Raw genomic sequence first — 19,508 nt, 5'->3', positions numbered from 1 at the left:
ATACATTTTCATTGCCAAAAAAATCACATGAAAGCTCCCAATGTTAACCTTGTAAATTCTTTTTAATTTATAAATGATTTTTTTGAAAAATATTATATATATATCGTTTTGTTTTTTTAATTATTTAAATATTAATTAGAGTGTGTTATTGCTTCTAAATCACGCTTATGGAATTTGTTCTAAATTAAAATTTATATTGAAATGAAGAGTGGAATACAATTTATATTTGAAAACTTAGTGGAGATAAAAAGTGAAGAATGCAATTCAGGAAATGGGTTTTAGGCCTACTGATGATACAGATTTCCCAAGAACTCTGGAAATCACAAATATACCCTAACAGTACCTAATTATGAACCATCTAGTAACTATACATCAGTACTTACCTAAATAGAAGACACCGAAGCATTTAAGTGATTGCAGTACACTCATAAGTCATAAAAGTTGTCAATAGGGAAGTTATAGCCGACGCAAGCCCAATGGAGAACTCCATTTGATCACCATCATGTGTCACTTCAACCATGTTAAGCCGGAAGAAGAGAACCTTAACGATCACACCCTTCAAATAAGCTGAGTTGGAAATACTCAATGGGAAGTTTCAGGTTCCGCTCAAATATGCTGAAAACTCGCCTGTTTCTCTGTTCAATTACCCAAGCACGCCAATGGGAAGATTGCTTATTGGGAAGTCGTATTAGAAGAGCTTGGTATGCTGATAGGCTTTCGTCATCGGCAATGGCAAATGAAGAAGCTGGTGGGCAGGACCGATGCATAATTTTGTTATAGGGGCACGTATCTAAAATTGAAAAATGGGTTTAAAATTTTAATACTTGATTCTAAAAAAAGTAAGATGTATAAATTTTCTTATTTTTTCCTATTCTTATTAGTAAACTAAACTAAAACTAAATTTAACAATTTTCTCAAAATAATGACTGTGCAATGACTCTTCTATAGAGTCAAGTACATCCGCCCTTAGAGGGTGAACTTTTAAAATTTTAGGAAAATACAAACTTATAAAATTTAAAGGGGCGTGAAAACAGATTTTCAATACACATAATTTTAAAATTTTAGGGGGAAATTAGAGTGAGGAAGAGTAGGATTCCGCTTGGAAACGCCAGAGGAAATCTTTGGTTTTTTGGAGTTGATTGAGTAGTGATCTTTGTTGTGATGGGATAAGGGAAATTTTGAATATTTTTCGAGTGCAAAAGTCAGATGTGGCTGCTGCTGAGCTTCAGCTAGTGCACCAAAAAACAGAGTCCAACCGAGTTGAGTCGTGGGCTGGAAGACAGACATTTTCATTTTTGTCTGGTTAGGATAATCATACATAAAAGATGTTCAAATTAAACGCCAAGAATACCAAAGGGTGTTGATGCAATTTGCAATAACAAATTCACGCTCGTCCCATGGTCAAAAAGAATTCAATAAAACTGATGGTATATATGCATACAAATGATATATACGAAAAGAATTTCCAATTCACATCTATTAACTTAATAAAACTAGGAATAACCAACTGCAGTGCCCATCTATGAAGCAAATAAATTAGCAATGAACTACTGGGAAATAATGGCAATTGCAGTCAACAAAGGTGAAGGAAAAAAGAACAGAAACATACATGCAAGTCCTTGCCGCATCAGTTCACATCCTTGAGTCTTTTTATCAATGCATCCAAAGGCTTCTTCTTTGGGTTCGGCTTGGCTCCCCTGTTTCCAAAGCTTCCAAATAGCCTATCTTAAGGATCCCTTAACTTCTCAGAGATTGCCATAACTTTCCTGTAGTCAAGGGCATTGTAACTCCTCTCTCGGATCACTGGATTCATAAAATTCTCCGGATGATTGCTTAAAAGCAAGTTGATTAACTGCCTTGATTCTGCAAATCCATTTTTCAACTGAATGTTATCCCCTTCTTCTGAGAACAGAGTAGCTAGGTTATCTGCAAAAGATTCTAACATTTGAATATCTACATCAATCCCCAAGATATCATTCACATTGATCCTCTTAACTGAATCACTAAGTAAAGCTTCAACAATCTTCCCTGATATATGAGAAAGGACATCTTGTAAAACTCTTTTCAGAACTTGAGTAGGCAATATCTGTTGAGCGGTAGAAACAAGTGTTTCCAAGTATATTATAATTTCATTTGCATATTCGTTACCGGTTTGTGAAGGTTCATCGGTCATCCAGTTCACATTCTCAATCAATGTCATCAGACCATCAACCTTTGTCTTGAGCATCCCAGACAGCATATCTCCCGCAGCATCCCGGGCTTTATTAAGAGGAAACTGCCTCCTACCCCTTTCCGCCGTTCTCAAAGGAATACCCGAAAGTAGTGCAGCATGACGAAAAAAGAAATCACAAGCACGCTCCAAGACTGCAATATTGGCTGCAACCTGCATTGCCTGAGAAACCCCATGGACAGATGAATTAATAAGCTTCAAAGAGCTCCATCTAGAACCTCACTCAAAAGCTGGTCCAAGTACTTCTTAACAACATCATAAAAATCCAGCTGGCCGCAACAAGACATAAAACTAACAGAATCTTCAATGAAAGACCTCACGATCCGACAACAATCAGGCACGGTAGATGAAAATGGTGCAACATAAGGAAATGCAGGAACGATATCTGATGTTTGTATATGGAAAGCCAACACATTCATCGTGTAGTCGTACTCTTTTCTCATCAACATCTGCTCGAATTTATCAGCAGCAAGTACTTCTGCAATCTTCTTTCTACAATCAGATAACAATAGCTCATGGTACTTATCCCTATGCTTGTTCAAAACATAAAGCAATGAATCAACAAGGTAGCCATATCCACGCATAGCAACTCCGAACAAACTGACATAATCCTTGATCAGTAACAAGTGATTAGCAGCCTGCATCCTAGAAAACTGATCCTCTAAAACCGAGCACATTTTAGTAACAGCAGTCTCCCACAAATTCTCAACGTCCATTTTAGAAATCAAGCCCCCTCCTGTCCTTAAAACTCTTCAACGATCGATTTTCGATTTGTAAAGAAACCAGCGATTTGTGCAAAGATGTTTGATGCGATTCAAGAAAGGGAGCCATGGAAGATACTTGAAAATCTGACGTTAGTTGGAGCTTCCTGTTCTCAAAGTAATAATGCTTAAATTGATCTTCGAGTGCTAAAGTTTGATGGATATAGTAAGCTCGATAAAGAGGAGCTAAATCAAGGCCTGACAAGCCGCTATTACCCTCATAACCGTCATTTTCGTCATCATCTTCTTGTAAAGCGTAAACGAAATCTCTCAAGCTGAATCGACCATGTTCTTCGGATTGGTTTTGCTTGATTCTCAGGTCCTCCTCGCGTTGCCTAGTAGCCGAGGCTTCTCCGATGGCTAATTGCCCTAAATTGCGACTCACCGCGCGAATCTCCACAAGCCAATCGCTGAACTCTTTGCTTATTTTTCTCTCAATATGAGACCGAATCTCTGGAATTTTCCTCTCCAGCATCCTTTTTAGAGTAGACGACGGCGTTTTATCCAAAAATACGTTTTCATCGAGTCTAAGCATTTCAAGGCCATGTAGAAACTTCCCTTCGACAGGTGGTGATTCGCTCTCGAGCAAAGCTCAATTACCTTAATACACGTGGTCACCGATTGCAAGCGGTGTCCACGTTGTTTGAAACGTTTTGAGCTTCGACAAAGGAATCGAGGGAAGAAAGGAGAGGACCGGCGACGGATTGTAGTTTTGAGTTGAAATCGGAGAGAGACGATTTGAGAGAATCAACGTCGGAGAGAAGAGAACGGAGATCATCGACGGCGAGGATGAAATCTTGGTAGTGAGCTTTACAAACTTGTTCAATCTCGGACTCTTTAGAACGAGCGAAGTAACGGAGGAGTTGGAGGAGGGCTTCAGGCTTACCGGAAGCGAAAGCTTTGCGGACGAAAGGACCGAGGTCCTCGCCGTTACAGATAGCGGAGGAAAGGAGGAGCTGTTCCGGTTTTTCTCCGGAGTCGCATCCATCGACGGCGGTTGCCGCCACTTTGCGGCGGGACCTCACTGACTTCATTTTTTTGGGTACGGAATGGGAGAATGGGTGATATTTGGACAGAGAGGAGAGGGATATATCAGATATGTTTGTTATTCAGTTATATTTGGGGTGACAGTAATGGTGGGGGCATATAGGTAATATGGAAAATATTAAAATAATAATAGATAAATAGAGTAGCTTATCAGAGTTGGACACATCCGAATCCGATGAAAATTCGTCTACGGCAAGCGAGGCGGTGATGTTATCTTTTTGTTAAGTGGGATTGAGACACCTATTGTCTTCTTCCTGACTTTATAACTAAACAACAATGACTCATATATTATTTAAATTTTGTTCTTCAAGATTTTCTGACCTAAGTGGACCAAAGGAACTTCTCAATTTCTCTATTGTTTTATTCACTTTCTCTAAAAATATAATTAAACGAACTAATAAATATTATTATTTATATATATAATAAATAAATGTAAAATAAATATTATAATAAAAATTAAATATAATATAAATAAAAGATATATTATTTTAAGTTAGTAAATATTAAATTTACTAAAACTTCAAGGACATGGCTGGAAAAGCTTTTCACAGCTGAAGCATCAAGAGATTACTAAAACTTCGATTTACTGCTTTTTCCATTCTCAATGCGGAAACTAAAACTATTAAAGATGTTTGGGAAGCTGTTAGAGACAAAATAAACAAGGTAAATTGGCACAACATCATATGGTTCCCTTCTCACATCCAAAAATCAGTACGATCACTTGGATGACCATCTTGGACAGACTTTCAACTCGAGAAAGACTATCTTAGATGGGAATCATCAATGATAGCAGTTGTGTGTCATGTAACGAGACTATTGAAACAAGGGATCATTTATTTGCTGACTGCAACTTTACTAAATCTTTATGGAGCTCCATTCTTAATCTCTCTCATATGCGAGTAACTCACATATCATGGGAAGCAACGATTAATTGGGCTTGTAATGAATGGAAAGGTAAATCTCTTCTTTCCACCTTATTGAAGCTTGCTTAGACTTCGTTCATCTATTCGATTTGAAAGGAGAGAAATAGAAAAATCATTCATCGAGGATCTAGAGAAGTCGAACAAATTCTATCAACCATCAAAGAGCTTGTCCGAATTCAATTTAGAGACAAAAACATTAATATAATCGATAATGTTAATTGTAACTTATACTACTACTGGGTATAGACTAACCATTGATTGTTGTAGCTACATTGCTTTTTTGGATAATAAAATTTTTTCTTATCCAAAAAAATATTAAATTTAACCAAGTACTTCGACACTCTCGGAATAGCCTACTAACTTGGGTTCAATATAAATCAAAAACATAAAACTGGGCCTCTAAGCAATTCTCTTCATTCGCGCTTTGTAATCCGTTTCTGGCCCTTATAAGACCAAAAGGGCAGGATTCTTAAGTCACGGGTCCCAATGAAAAAGATGGATCTTAATTTCAAACCCAATTTTACTTTCATCTCTAGATTCTAAAACCCTAGTGCGCGCTCTCACTTGGGCGTTGTTAAGGCCAATTCCTTCTCACAGCAGCGCATTTCCCCTCCTCCAAAAGCAGCAGCAGCAGCAGCAGCAGCACCAGCTTCACCTCACCCGCATTGGTATCTCTTTCCTCTCCGAAACCCTCACACAAAGCCATTTTCTTTTTATTTTCTAATTTTTGTTTTTGAACATTAGTTATCGTTTCGTTGCAATGTCAGGGTATCGATTTGGTCGCCGGCGGCAAGAGCAAAACGACGAAAAGAACTGCTCCCAAGTCCGATGATATCTACCTCAAGCTCCTCGTCAAGGTTTCTGCTCTTTCCCAGTCGTTTAGATGTGCTTTCTTCTTTTTTGATTTGTTAGTGAAGGAAAATTGATTTTTTTTATCAATTACTAGCTATACCGATTTATGGTAAGAAGAACTGGCAGCAAATTCAATGCATTGATTTTGAAGCGGCTTTTTATGAGTAATGTCAACAAGCCTCCGTTGTCTTTATCCAGATTATTTCAATTCATGAAGGGAAGGTAACGATTTTCTTCATTTGTATTTTTTTCTGATTTTTATTGATTTTTTTTGTGATGAGTGATTGTTCTTATTTTTGGTTTGATCTGTCAAGAAGATAAGATTGTATTAGTAGTTGGGACTGTCATCGATGACATTCGTGTGTATGAGGTTCCGGCTCTGAAGGTTACTGCGCTAAGGTTCACCGAGACAGCGAGGGCAAGGATCTAGAAGGCCGGTGGTGAATGCTTAACATTTGACCAACTTGCTCTTCGAGCTCCCCTTGGACAGAACACAGTATGTTGTGTTCTATGATACAACACTTCTACTTCAGTTGTCTGGATTTTGCAATTGTTTACTTCTTTTCTTGAAACTGGAAATATCTGGTTTTTTGTTGGAATTGTTAACTTGTTTTTTTCTAGCATACGAATGTCTTATTTATTTTTGGTAGGATAGATAGGCGAGCTAGTTTAAATTGTATTAATTTGCAAAGTTCTGATGGTTCAAATTGTTGAAGTTTCGGGATTTGGCTTCTTAGTTGTATATAGATAAAAGTGTCCCCCTTCCCTCTTCCTGCATTTGTCACTTGAGTAGTTCACTGTATGGTTATGGCTATTCTAAAATGTGGTTGAGGTTTAGCTTTAATGGTGCATTTTATATAGCCATGGGGTATTATTAGTCTCTAAATGATTGTTGTTTTCATCTTGTGTTACCATCTTATTTTGGCTATAGGCTTCAATCAAGATGCAACCAACTAAAATAGATGTCTGATTGAGATTTTTGGTGAGAGGAACAGATATGCATATGCAATAGCATTTGTTTTTTGTTTGCCTCACGTGTCCTTTGTTATGATCTCAATACATTTGAACTCTTTGACAATTTTGTTGTAAAGACACCCTTTTCATCTTTACTGTCAAAATACGTTTGGTATGAAACTAAAGACTCTGGCGCTTAACCTATATTACCTTTTCTTTTACCAACTATATTTAAATGATCTGTGCATTATAATTAGGGCCATGGATGCATAGACAATATCATTTAGTAAGCTGAAAAAAACCATTTTTGGGAGCTTTTTATATATGCAGTCCCGCCTTTGTAACATGTTTTGATGTTTCAAGTCTATACCCTTTGAATCATGTCGTTGATACCATTTCCCTGTTTCTCTTTTTGGTTTAACATTTTCATTTGAGGTTTTTGACCAAAAAAATTGCTTTCAAATACTGATACAGGTAATGGAATGGTGAAAATTGACTTCAATTCTATTCTGAAAATCTGTAGGTTCTTCTCCGAGGTCCTAAGAATGGCTGTGAGGCTGTGAAGCACTTTGGACCAGCTCCTGGTGTGCCACACAGCCACACCAAGCCCCATGTGCGGTCAAAGGGAAGGAAATCCGAGAGGGCTAGAGGAAGAAGGAGCAGCAAAGGTTTCAGGGTTTGAGATTCCAAATGTCCGGGATAGAAGTTATCAACCAAATGAGAACCTTTTTTTTCACATTACTTTCGCTTCCGTGGTTGGGAATCTTTTGTAACTTTGTTTTTTAAGGATATTTTTAGAGTGATTGAACATTGTTTTTTGTTGGTGGATATCTATCAGGGAGTATTAATTTGGATATAACTACTTGTATATGATCTATTAATAGACTAATTTGGATCAAGTATTGTAGAAGAAAGAGTGGTTCTTTAAACCTAATTTGCCCTATTTGCAAGATTTGAACTTAAAAGATCTCGTGTATTTTTATAATGTTTTAAGTGCCACGTGAGGCGCTTTATTTATTCCTTTTGCAGTCGATGAACTTTGCTGAAATATAGATTTTGTTGGAGATAGAGGTTCATATAGCAGGGGATAGGTTTGGCAAGTAAGGTCGTATGACAATTACAGCTACTTTGCACTTGGTTTGGTATACCTTCCTTCAATGCCCACTTCCCCAATCTACATGTATACCTCCCTCTATACTAGTATAGAATGATTGTATTGTACCATTCTTTTTTTTTATTAATTGTTCCCTAAATACATTGATTAATTGTAATAAGAGTAAATTACAATTATATAATAGATCTTAATAACAAATCTTAGTTTTTTTTGTCAATTAAAGTTTTAGAAAGTTTAATATTCTAAAGTTTGTTTTTTCACCAGTGATATGATTTCTTCATCTCATTGATCAAATTATTTAAAATTTAATTGTGGTGGTTTCAACAAAATTTTAGCTTGTGTGTATAATTGGCTTGATATATTGAGTTTGGATCTTGTGATCATAGTAATTAATTTTTTTGGTGATTATGTTTTTTGTAATGGTGTTTATCCCCGTTTGAGGGTATTTCGTGTTTTCATATGTAATGGGTGTTTTATTCAATAAAATATGAGGCACTATTTTCTTCTTTCCAATATTCGTTAACATACTTCTTAGTATGTGGACGAATACGAAGGGAGTTTTAATGAGACCTCTAACTTCTATAAAAAAACCATAGTAATTAATTTACGTAAAGTGTTACTGTGATATAACTTCAATTGAATGTGTTGGATAAAGAACAAAATATCATAGATTAAAAAAATATGTTACATAAGGTTGCACTAATATAGTTCATTGGTTAGGGTATTATGATCTTGAATTTCTTAGTTGTGTGTGTTTTTTTTCAAACAATAATTTATTTCTTCTATGAATTCTAGAGAGTTTTTTTCCTCTCTACCCATTAGACTTATCAGGAAAATTGACAATAACAGTATTAACACTTTTAATATCTAAAACTTCAAAATTAAGAGTACATAATTTATTGTGAACTTACCTTTATTCTCAGTTGTTCAAGACAAAAAAGTAAACTCCTGCATATAAATATGTATACAAGTACACAAGAAAGTGAATTCATTGAATGACTTTAGTGATAAAAGGGAATGCTATTTTGTCAAACGGATCCGGATTCGAACAACTATAACTGCTAGGTGTGTGATATCCATTATAATTTTTTAACATATATTACCTTATAATCATTCACACAATTTAAAAAAAACAACATCCATCATTTCTAACGTAATTAAACGCTAATCTCAAACCCCAACGCATAAATAACAAGTGCACAAGGATGTGAACTTACGTTTATTCTTAGCTACTAACCAAAACACAAAAGTAGGTTTAGTCTTATAGTTTTTCTTTCCCCTGTGAGATCCCATCAGGGCCGTGGCTAGGTTTTCGGGGGTCCTGTACAAATTCCTATAAAGGCCCCTATTTTTTAGATATATTCGATTTTGGGGTAACAATAGTGGCGTTTTTTAAAAAAAAGTCGCAATAGGTCCATCTATAGTGGTGTTTATTGAAAAAACGCCACTATATATATATTTTTGGGCTTTTTTGGGTGCACAATAATAGTGGCGTTTTTTGAAAAACGTCGCAATAGGTATATCTATAGTGGCGTTTATATAAAAACGCCACTATATATACACTTTTTTTTTGATTTTTTTGGGGCCTGCATGGTCGCGCAGTTCGCGCCGCCCCAGCTTCGGCCCTGGATCCCACCTTGTACCTCACTCTTAGAAGTTTGAAGTTTCAATTGTCAATATAAATACAAGAAATACTATACATAATGTTTGAACTTCCAATGGTAATAAAAAGAGTTAAGAATAGACATGCTTGAATATTAAGATTGATCGTATCTCTTCCTTTCAACCTCAGAATCCTACCCAAAGCCTTGAAGATTCCTTTTTAATCACCAGAATAATTGTTGGGTTAGCTATAACTAAGTTAAAAGAACAAAACTGCTTCTTCAATTTAAAGGATGATTTTGCAAACTTCTTAATGCTCTATTTTTCTTCATATTTTTTGTCAGCAAGGATGATCATAAGAAGAAGAGATGAAGATGGTAGCATTTCATTTTCCTTCTGTGAATCTAAGACAGGTTTCATCACATTAAACCTCTTAATGTGACACAACAAAAACCACTAGCATTGTCTTTAGGTTTATTTCTCTTTTTAGGATATCTATCTGTACATTTTTCCATTAGTAAACTAAAGTTTTCCCATAATTTTACAACCAAGCCCTTTTGGACAAGGTTTGACATCACAATCAATTTTGATTAATTCACTAATTTATTTAAGATTTAAAAAATTAAATTTATCAAATTTGATGTCGTCTTTTAATTGAATTTTGACGTAAAAAAATCAGGGATACTTCAATCTAATATATTTTTTGTTTTCCAGCAAAATAAACTAAAATCTGGGCTGTTTCTTAATGTATGTTCGCTATTCACTACAATGATTATAAGGTAGTATTTATTTAAAATCTTTCATAGTTATTGATAACGATAAAAACACACATTTTATATACGTAACTACTTAAATTCGTATATTCTAAAAAAAGTAACAGTCCGTTTTACGATTGAAATCGCTAAATAAATTTGTATTTATTTTAAACATGGGAGAATATCCCCTAAAGTCAAGCAAATTGATTCGTGTCCTTTAAATCCACGTTGATTATCCATCCAAACTTTTTTTCTCGTGGTTTTGGTTTAGGGCGGGCAGCTACCAGTGCCCAATCTCTTTTATCTATGATTTTCTTTATGAATTAGTTTTGCAGAAACTGCACTTAAAAGAAATGTCTTATGGACTATTTTTGACGCAGGCTTAAACCATGAATTTTGAAATGTCAAAAATAAAATTCCAACTATTTATTTATTTTACCGTTGATATTATGTTAAATACAGCAACAAAAAATTTTATTTAGCCAAACCCTACTTGGGTAAACCCTATCAATGCTTCCGTCCTTTACCTACTCAAAAAAGTTATCCACCAAGAACTGCAACTATTAATTACCAGCTAGTATACGTAAAAAATATTCGTCAATCATCGAAAACGAACACACATTTATAGACGTAACTACTTGAATTCATACATCTAAAAAGTAGAACACAACTTTCGATTATTGAAATTATTTAATAGGTCTTGATCTTTAAAATTTGATAAATTTATTATTAAAAAAAATAATTTTTCCAGTAAAATCGTCCATCCGTTCTTAATAATGACTATAGTGGATAAGAAATATAAGCCGTGAGAGGATTTGACTTTTCCATCTCATTCATGAATTAGGCCCCGCCCTTTACTTGACTTAGCTATGAGTGTTATAATTTTCCGTCAAACTGTAAATTCATAGGCCATTCACAGACGTACAGAGTTTAATGTGTTCCCTTTTCCTAAGGTAAAAAGCTAGTTCCATCTTCCATCAAATAAATTACAAATACAGAGCAAAAACCAACACTGAACTTCCTTTCTTATATCCATAATCCAACAATTTTTTCTCTCCATATTTTCTTTAATGGATTTACAAGGGAATCACGTTGATTATGCTCTTAATGGAAAAGTTATGCTCTGCACCGGCCTCATTCTCTTCGGTACAGTACTCAGCGTTCTCTGCTTCCACAACTACGTCCGCATCCTCTTCCGTGACACCCGTCGTCGTTACATGCGACACCGTGCCCGGAGATTGCTCTCCATTTCTACTGCCGCTAACACTTCCAAGGGTTTGGATTCTTCCGTCATTAAGACCATCCCTATTATGGTTTACGCCACCAAAGCCAGCTGTTTCCCTCCGCTCGATTGCCCCGTTTGCTTGTCGGAGTTCGAAAACGACGACAAAACACGCGTTTTGCCTGAGTGTAATCATACCTTCCATGTTGACTGCATCGACATGTGGTTTTATAGTCACTCTAATTGCCCACTATGTAGAGCTACGATCCAAGCTGTTAAACCGATGAACCCAGAGAAGACCGCCGGCTCAGTGGCTGAAACTGCCGGCTCAGAGCCTGCTAGAGATGATATTGAAAACCCTTTTTCTTCTTCTTTTTCTTCTTATTCGTCGTCGTCGTCATTAGAGTTGGAGAGTTGCTCCATGCAAAAACTGGAGCTAGTGGGAATTGTTGTGGAGGTACCCACTGGAGCTCCATGAGGAATCGAGTTTAGATAATCGGATCCAGGTTCCAATAAGGATACGGAGCGTATAGCATAAAAAAGTATTTTTCTTTCACATTTATATGTCAAACATAGGAGAGTGTTTTTATCATTATGGTAACTACTTTTCAAATTGTCAACGAAATTTGGTTAGTATAGAGATTTAAAAAGCAAATATAGTCGTATTTTCAGTCACGTCGAATTATCGTAATTGTGACAATAGTGGATATCATTGTAAAATAATGATTTCGGATGATACCTTTACCATTATATAAAGGTCACTATTCCAATAATAGACCACTAATCTCTAGCTAAAGGTATGTGTAATAACGAATATGTTGAAATTGATCAAAACATTGAATGAAATTTTAGATGATCTTTAAATTCAATAACTCTATTCATATGAGAAGAATAATATATTTTAATAAAAATTTTTGGAGTGAACATTGTACAATGAAATACACTATTGATGTGACACACCAAAATACACAATTAATGTGACACATCAAAATACACAAATAATTTACATTACAAAATGCGTGGAATAATAAAAAAAATGGAAAATATTTCCATATCATCGCTGTCGCAAAATTTTTAACGATATGGTATCAAATTGAAACCTAAACTAAAAGTTAGACATGATTTTGAAAAAAATGTAATTTAGGCACTAAAACAAATAAAAGTGATAATATAGGTACTAAAAGTGTAAATTATCCAATGGATAATAACAGTTTCCGGTAAAAAAACGTTATTGTTAGTTGTGATTCCTCCGAGGAAATTTCATTCTCGTGCCTGTGGATTCAATAACGGAATTTGTCTTATTCCAAGAAGAAAATAATAACAGTTTAGCATTAATCTTATACTGCTCGGTCCATAGCAGTTCAGCATTCCGTTTTCTATCAAACCTTCAATATAATTCTTCACTTCATTGAAAAAAGAAAGAATGAACGTTCAACTCAACTGTTAATTAGTTTGCCCATATTAAGCTAGCAGTGTCCCAACAAGAAGCTAGACACAGTGAAGTTAGCTGCATCGGTTGCATTTATTACATGGAACTCTGTGAAATGTTGGAACCGGGTCCCGAGTTTTTGTATTCAGCATAGTATGATGTGTTCAAGGCAAAATCTCCGTCCCACGCTCTCCACCCAGCTGGATCTACCAAACTCCCCATGATATTCTGCATGTAAACTGTCCTCGAATACTCCTTCCACAGTCTCCCTAGATACGTTCTGAAGATTGTGTTGCTCGGTGCCAGACCATCGGCAGCCATGATGTTGCAGTCGTGAATTGACGTGCCTGTGTTCTGGTTCGGATCGGTCCGGCCCTGCGCGGTGATGGCGTTGAATTGTCCATCCATCGGCTTTCAGGGTATATGTTGCAGTTTTGGAAAACAACGGAAGCGTTGCCGAATATAAAATCAAAAGTGCCGTAGATGTTGCATTCTCTGTAGAATTGTCTTAAGGAATGTGTATATAAGGTATCTAAGTATCCTTCGAAACTGCAGCTATTGAATGCTGATAAATCAGACCTGTTTCGAACTGCGACGGCTTGGTGCTTGATTGCTCCGGCTGTGTTCTGGAATGTTATGTTCACCGCAACAAAATTTGGAGCCACCACAGCTGTAATATTAAGCCAAATTTATCAGATTAAAGGTAGTTTAGTTACTTCAAATGTCCTTTTTAAGGAATAAAATATCACTTTAACTTGTATTCTTTTAATATTTTACTCTCTAATATTTTGATTTTTATCAAAATAATTCTCTTAGATAAAAACCAACTAACAATCAACGCACGAAGTAATCACTTGAACAAACAATAGGGGCTAAAATATCTTTTTTTAATTAAAACTTGCCGAAGGTTGCAGAGTTAAACGTTGTCCAGCCATCAACGACGCTGCGGTTTCCCGTGATTATTGTCTGATTAATACCGTCACCAATCATCATCAATTACCTTTTATTCTTAACAATGGAAATCTACTCTTGATAAACACCAGCAGTGATGTAAATCAAGAAGTAACCATTTAAACCATTGGTGTTGTTAGGAGCTGCGGTTAGAGCATTGGTAATGGTGGTGAAATTACCGCTACCGTCCAGACTCACCGTCACAATGTCACTCACCAACACCTCCTCCTCAACACCACCGTTGTTCGTTTGAAGAAGATTTCTTCGGCTTACGGTCTCGTAAATCGTGTTTGTTTTGCTCGACATTTTGAAATGCAAACGACCGTGCTTGAAACCGAGCTGCCTTTTACTACTACGCTGCCATGCCCACCCGGCTTTCTTCTTCTTCTTGGGAACCCAGCCCTTCGTGAAAAGAGCCAAAGACACACTGTAGAGCTTTGTGTCGTTTGACAGAGGAACTGACAGGCCGTTCTTTATGCTCCAAGCCTAGGCGGTGGATCGTATGCCGTCAAAACATGTCTGCTGGTTGGTCAAAATTGCGCTGAGAAAGGTTTGTATGTCATCAGCATCGACGGGAGACAGTGTTCTACTAGTGGCATTGACGGAGTCATATGAGCTCAATAGGAAATCCATGCTGAGACCAGCTAGAAAGCGGCAATCCTGCAAAGCAAGAATGGCGGACACCGACAACGTTGGTCGGTATTTCTGTTGGTACTTGTCGACCAATTTGACGAATTTAAGAGATTGAGACAGATTTGCGAATCGAGAATCGACCATAGTTGTAGACATCGGTGGCGTGGTTGGGCAGAACTGATCTGCAATAAGAAGGGCGTGGAATACAGGTTTCAAATAGCGGCCAAATAGTGGTATCGTAGTCGTGGCGGTGTCTAAAATCGCTATCGCAAAAAATAACGGTGTAAAGCGGGATCACACCAATAACGACGGATCACAACCGTAATTTAATAGAACGCGGCCAATCGCAATGCCGCTATTATTTCGTTAATTTATTTCAAAAACAGTTTTTATTAAAAAAAATCAGTTCATTCGAAAAAAAAATCACGATTGTGATATCCGCAATAATCACAATATCATTCGTTATCTTCGCAACCGTGATAAATGCGACGCGACCGAAAACGTGACGTGAACGCTATTTAAAATCTTGGTGGAATAAACTTGCAAAGTGTTCCCGGTGAGACGGGAGCGGAAGGCGGAGCATCTGCAAGAGAAGAAGAAAAGAAGAGAGGAAGAAGAATGAAGATTATTAGAAGGGAGCAGAGCGAGGAATCCATTGCTTTCAATTTTTAGCTCTTTTTTCTTTTTTTGAGAATTTGTGTTAATGAGTAGGTTGTATTTAAAGTGGGAAAAAGGAACCAAAGCAAACTATTTATTTAGCGGTTCAATTAATTTTGTAATTCTATTTTGTTTATTCAATTATTTTAAAAAAAATTATATTTAATATTATATTTTGGTTTATTTTAATTATATGTCGATATTAACATATCATCGTAAGATAATGCTACATCATTATTGGAAAAATATATCACATCAACAGTTTTACTAATTTTTTTAATTGTTGATGATTAGAATAAAATCAAAATGCAACGTTAAGTGTAACTTAAAAAATAATCAGATGATAAAAACGAAATCTAACGAAGAGTTGATTGATTAAATATTTAAATGGTTTGTGAGGTAATATTAAATTGGTTTGTGGGGGCAATTTCAGAGGATAAACCCTGTAATGTTAAGCTATATTTGATTTGCAGTTTTAAACCACTTGCATTATACCATTTTTCAATTTACCAAGCATCCAAATGTATTGCAATTTTATTTCTACTAATTGCCTAATTTCCGTATGAATTTTCAGTTGTTCATGTAGGGATGAACCGTAGATTGATCAAAAGAATTATATATATTTTTTAAAAATTAAAGTTTTTATATAATTTTATATATCCAGTTAAATCGACGAAACAAGTGCCTGGGAGGCCTACTTATCATAATTGAACGAAGTAATCCATGCAAAGTCTGGAAACTACTTCCGAGCCCCCAACGACCTAAAGTTCTGAGTACAGTATCAGCCACAAAGAGTGGGGTTAGGTTGATAATGGTGACCTAATTTATCTTATTCCTAAATATCAAAATTTGAATAAGTATGTTTTTAAGATTTTAGTGGCTTAAAATTAATATAAAAATTAAATCTCTAATTACAAGTATTTTAAAAATTAAATTTTAGGAGGTCGGTTTCGGACATCTCAATTTTATCAAAAAAATAATAAAAGAATAAATAATTAGAAACTAAAAAATAAGTTAAAAAACGTCACATCAACAATAAGTGACTAAGATGAAAATAAAATGTATCTTTAGATATAATTTAAAAATAATAATAATTGAATTATTAAAATAGAAATAAAATAATATATGAGTAATTAAAGATGTAATTTAACATTTTCTAACTATATGCTTATTTCCTAATTTTGGGCCTATGGTCTTGTTTAAAGAATTTGGTATCTCATAAGAGATGAATATTTAATCGAGTATAGGTGTTCACTATTTGGTTTTAACAAAATTAACTGACCGAATCGAATTAATTCAATTAATTCGGTTAACCATTGAATTAGTTCATTCAGAAACGATTAATTTTTTTCAATATTCGATTAATGATTAATTCGAAATTAATTACCCAAAATTATTAAATATTAAATATATTATATATTAGATCTATATTTTAAGCTCAAATCTAGGGATGGCAAAAAAACTCGAACCCGACGGGGAAAATCGAAAACCGAATTAAACGGGTCGGGTTCGGGGATGATAAACTGGGACGGGGACGGGGATGGGGAAAACCCATTTATTTTAAACGGGGACGGGGACGGGGACGGGTTTGGTAATCCCCGCCCCGATTACCCGCCCCGATACCCGACCCGATAAATATTAAAAAATAATTATATATATATATATAATATTAATAAATTTAATTTAAATAAAAAATATATATTTAATTTAAATATATATATATATACCCGGCCCGATTCTCGGCCCAATACCCGTTTAAATAACCGTTTATGCTAAACGGGGATACCCGTTTCCCCGCAGTTTTCCCCGATTACCGGACGGGGATCCCCGTTTAAATCCCCATAGTTTTTTAAACGGGGACGGGTACCGGTTTTTTAAACGGGGACGGGGACGGGGAGACCAATACCCGGCTCGAACCCGGCCCGTTGCCATCCCTACTCAAATCCAATAAAGAATTAAGATCCAACTTATTTTTTAACCACACTAAATTCATTAAATTATCAAGACCTAATTAACTTTTAACACATATAAAAAATATCTCTATTATAATCAAAATATTCTAATTAAAAATTATATTTTTTTTGGTTAATTCGGTTAATCAACCAACAAAAATAACCGAACTTCGGTTAATATTTTCAAAAAAATTCTATTAATTCAATTAATGGTAATTTGGTTTGGTTGGTGGCCGAATTAACCATTTAAACACACTATAATCGAGTAGTGTCAAGTATCATTTAATTATTTAAATTTTATTTGAATATATTTAAAGTGAATTTATAGAATTATGGTTGAGTCTAATTAAATATTTGTTTAAATTTTTATTCAAATTTAAATATAATGGCGCTAATTTGTTCTAATGTAAACAACTCTTGCTAACCATATAAGATATACTAATATTATTTAATAAATTAAATATTATATTTCCTTATAATAAAGAATGATTTTAAGAATAAAATACTAATGTGAGAATAATAATGAGTCAAAAAGTTGCTGGAAAAAATATAAAGAGTTATTGTTAGATGATCAAATTGAATAAAATAAAAAGCTGAGAGTCTAAAATAAAAGAACAAAAATTTGTTTCATAAAGAGGAATTGAATTTTCATATATTATAAATTGATAGTGGAACATGCAGTTAAAATTTAATAAAAAAATGGACTTAAAATAAAAGAGAATTTTAGAAACACAAAAATCATGTAAAATTGAGGAATTAAATTATAAAAAGAAAATTTATTGTCAAAAATATAAAAGGGCATTTTGGTATTGTACGGTCGTTATTCAAATTTAATCAAAAATAGACTTAAAACAAAGAATGAATTGAAGAAACAACAAATTAGAGACTAAATTGTAAAACAATAAAATTATTTAGCTAAACCCAAAACAATATCAAATTTTCTAGTTTTTCAATTATTCAAACTTTGGAAATACGAATTAGAGTAGAACTTAAAAATCTGAACCAACTCTTTAAATTGGCTTGAATAATTCAACATTAAAAAACTATAATTCTTTTAGTCGAATCCAGCTTTACTTACAACAACAACAAAACCCTATTCACATGTGCAATAAGGTAAGGGGGAGGTAGGGTAGTAAGCTGCCCCAACGCCAGGATTGAGAGCAGCTTCCGTGTAAGACCTCCGGCAGTCATAAAATTAAAGATAAAGATTAAATGTAATGCATGTATAAATAAATAAATAAATAAATACATAGTTGAACAGTCTTCATATGCGCGTCTGTAATGGAAGTACTCCCTGTAAATAAATCCATGCGTAAAAATCTTTGCATATAGACAGAAACGTAAGACCCGACTAAATTTAAAAAGAGGAAACCTGAAGAGAATGATACACAATAGTTAACGATAGCAAGTTACGAGAAGGAATAAAGTCAAATGGGTTAAAACCTAAACTAAGGCAACACTACTCCGTTACCCTAGTTCTAGGCCTTCATAAAATCTAATGACAGAAATGTATATAAAGTAGAAGTCATGAAAATTATTATTACAAAGGCGTTAAAAAGAAGACAGAGATGTTACACCCTATGTCTGTGACCCGCACTACTCGGCTACCCTGGTCTTAAGTCTCCATACTTTCCTATCAGAAGTTATGTCCTCGGTAATGGCTAAATCCTTCAAATCAAATCTCAAGCAGTCTTCCCACTTCCGCCTTGGTCTTCCTCTTCTTCTGGCACCGTCGACTGTAATCAACTCTACCCTTCTGACCGCATCCGACAGTTGTCGCCTTAAGACATGCTCAAACCACCGTAGTCTTCCCTCCCTTAATTTTTTGGATACAAACACCACCCCCAAGGACATCCTAATAGCAGAGTTTGGTGTCATGTCCCACAGAGTTCTTCCACATGCCCATCGAAGCATTCTCATTTCTGCGACCTCCATCCTCCTTACGTGATCCTTCTTGATTGCCCAACATTCTGATCCATACAGTAGCGCTGGTCTTATTGCCATTCTATAAAATTTTCCCTTAAGTTTTAGAGGCACCCTCTTGTCACACAAAACACCAGTGGCAGCCCTCCACTTTAGCCATCCCGCCTTTATACGATGTGTAACGTCATCATCTACACCCCCATCTTTATGTATCATAGACCCTAGGTACTTGAAACATTCCTTTGAGGGGATAACGTGTCCCTCTATGCAGACTTCTACATCTTCATCATTTTGGTTCCCACTGAAGTTTGAACATAAATACTCTGTCTTTTCAATATTGATCCGTAGACTTTTTTCTTCCAAAGCAGTAATCTATTCAGCTCAGTTTTTGTTTCGGCAACTAGGACAATGTCGTCAGCGAAAAGCATACACCATGGAACACCGTCTGGTGTTGCACAATAGATGTCGTCCATAATCAAGTCGAAGATGTAAGGGCTAAGAGC

The 19,508-nt window shown here is 35.3% G+C and overlaps 1 protein-coding gene and 3 pseudogenes across 1 annotated transcript; 2 read left to right on the top strand and 2 right to left on the bottom strand.

The window, feature by feature from the left end:
• Window positions 1–1,363: 1,363 nt before the first annotated feature.
• LOC120172358 lies at window positions 1,364–4,088 on the bottom strand (annotated as a pseudogene).
• A 720-nt stretch (window positions 4,089–4,808) lies between these two features.
• LOC120172300 lies at window positions 4,809–7,603 on the top strand (annotated as a pseudogene).
• Window positions 7,604–11,299: 3,696 nt separating this feature from the next.
• LOC120172343 (RING-H2 finger protein ATL5-like) lies at window positions 11,300–12,001 on the top strand. The gene has a single exon (XM_039179822.1). It carries the CDS (start codon window positions 11,309–11,311, stop codon window positions 11,936–11,938), a length of 630 nt encoding a protein of 209 aa, XP_039035753.1. The 5' UTR covers window positions 11,300–11,308; the 3' UTR covers window positions 11,939–12,001.
• A 925-nt stretch (window positions 12,002–12,926) lies between these two features.
• On the bottom strand, window positions 12,927–15,129 carry LOC120172299 (annotated as a pseudogene).
• Window positions 15,130–19,508: the final 4,379 nt, after the last annotated feature.

The sequence above is a fragment of the Hibiscus syriacus genome, unplaced genomic scaffold, assembly GCF_006381635.1.
Source record: "Hibiscus syriacus cultivar Baekdansim isolate YM2019G1 unplaced genomic scaffold, ASM638163v2 tig00111848_pilon, whole genome shotgun sequence".
NCBI classification, from domain to species: Eukaryota; Viridiplantae; Streptophyta; class Magnoliopsida; order Malvales; family Malvaceae; genus Hibiscus; species Hibiscus syriacus.
The sequence above is the reverse complement of the archived record's forward strand: the minus strand, read 5'-3'. Positions and strand labels throughout refer to the sequence as shown.